Source organism: Volvox carteri, assembly GCF_000143455.1.
Source record: "Volvox carteri f. nagariensis unplaced genomic scaffold VOLCAscaffold_44, whole genome shotgun sequence".
NCBI lineage: Eukaryota > Viridiplantae > Chlorophyta > Chlorophyceae > Chlamydomonadales > Volvocaceae > Volvox > Volvox carteri.
In genome coordinates, this window is record NW_003307587.1 from 1,101,737 (window position 1) to 1,102,516 (window position 780).

Here is a 780-nt window from a genome sequence, read left to right on the forward strand (position 1 = left end):
GATTGTGATCCAGGTTGCAGGTTCAATCTGGCATGGAGCAAAAATGGTCCTGCAAATGCAACTGACATTAGCCAGCTTTCTATCTGGCCATGTATCATGGTAAACTGTCCAAAAAACTTGAAAAGTGGGGCGGATGACTTCTAATAGGGTGCTGGAATGTGAGTTGGTCGAACAAACATCGAAACCGTGTTCCAGTACTGGTGGATGATGTCGGTAGTTAGGCAACACGGATATAGGGGCTGCCGGTGCATATACAGATTAAAATAACTGTTGACTACTAGCGACTCTCAACCCTTTCATCGCTGATGCACACCGTAATTCACACATATTATGCATGCAGGTTACGATTATTATTAGCAAAGAGTTGCGGATTCTTTACAGAATCTCTGCAGCATCCTTTTATCACGGATGCATGGGCAAGCATTTGGTGTGGATGCTGTGGTCCTTGCTGGTCCCGACAGGAGGCCTTCAAAGCATCTCTTGGAAGAGGTGTGTGTATTCAATCCTTCGCTATAGTCTAGGCGGTTAGGATGCGAGATTCTCACTCTCGAGACCCGGGTTCGAGTCCCGGTAGCGAAAGGATGAGTCATGGAGTCGAGCTGAAGTAGGCACGTCACAGAGGGTTGACATCGTATAGTGGTCAGTATCCCCGCCTGTCAGGACTCGAGCCAAGACACGGAACGCGGGAGGCCGGGGTTCGATTCCCCGTGTCGGCGGTTTTCATCTCCACGACCGAGGTTCTTCATGGTGGTTTCGCTGAACCACCATCCTAGAACACTT

General features: G+C 49.2%; 1 protein-coding gene across 1 annotated transcript in view; it reads left to right on the forward strand.

Moving 5' to 3' along the window:
* Positions 1-780, forward strand: part of VOLCADRAFT_95552 (uncharacterized protein) — a gene marked incomplete at both ends in the record, with an annotated part of 11,062 nt that overhangs the window by 516 nt on the left and 9,766 nt on the right. The window contains one exon of the mRNA XM_002954597.1: positions 341-489. Coding sequence (XP_002954643.1) covers positions 341-489 — 149 coding nt within the window. The remainder of the gene's footprint in view (positions 1-340; positions 490-780) is intronic.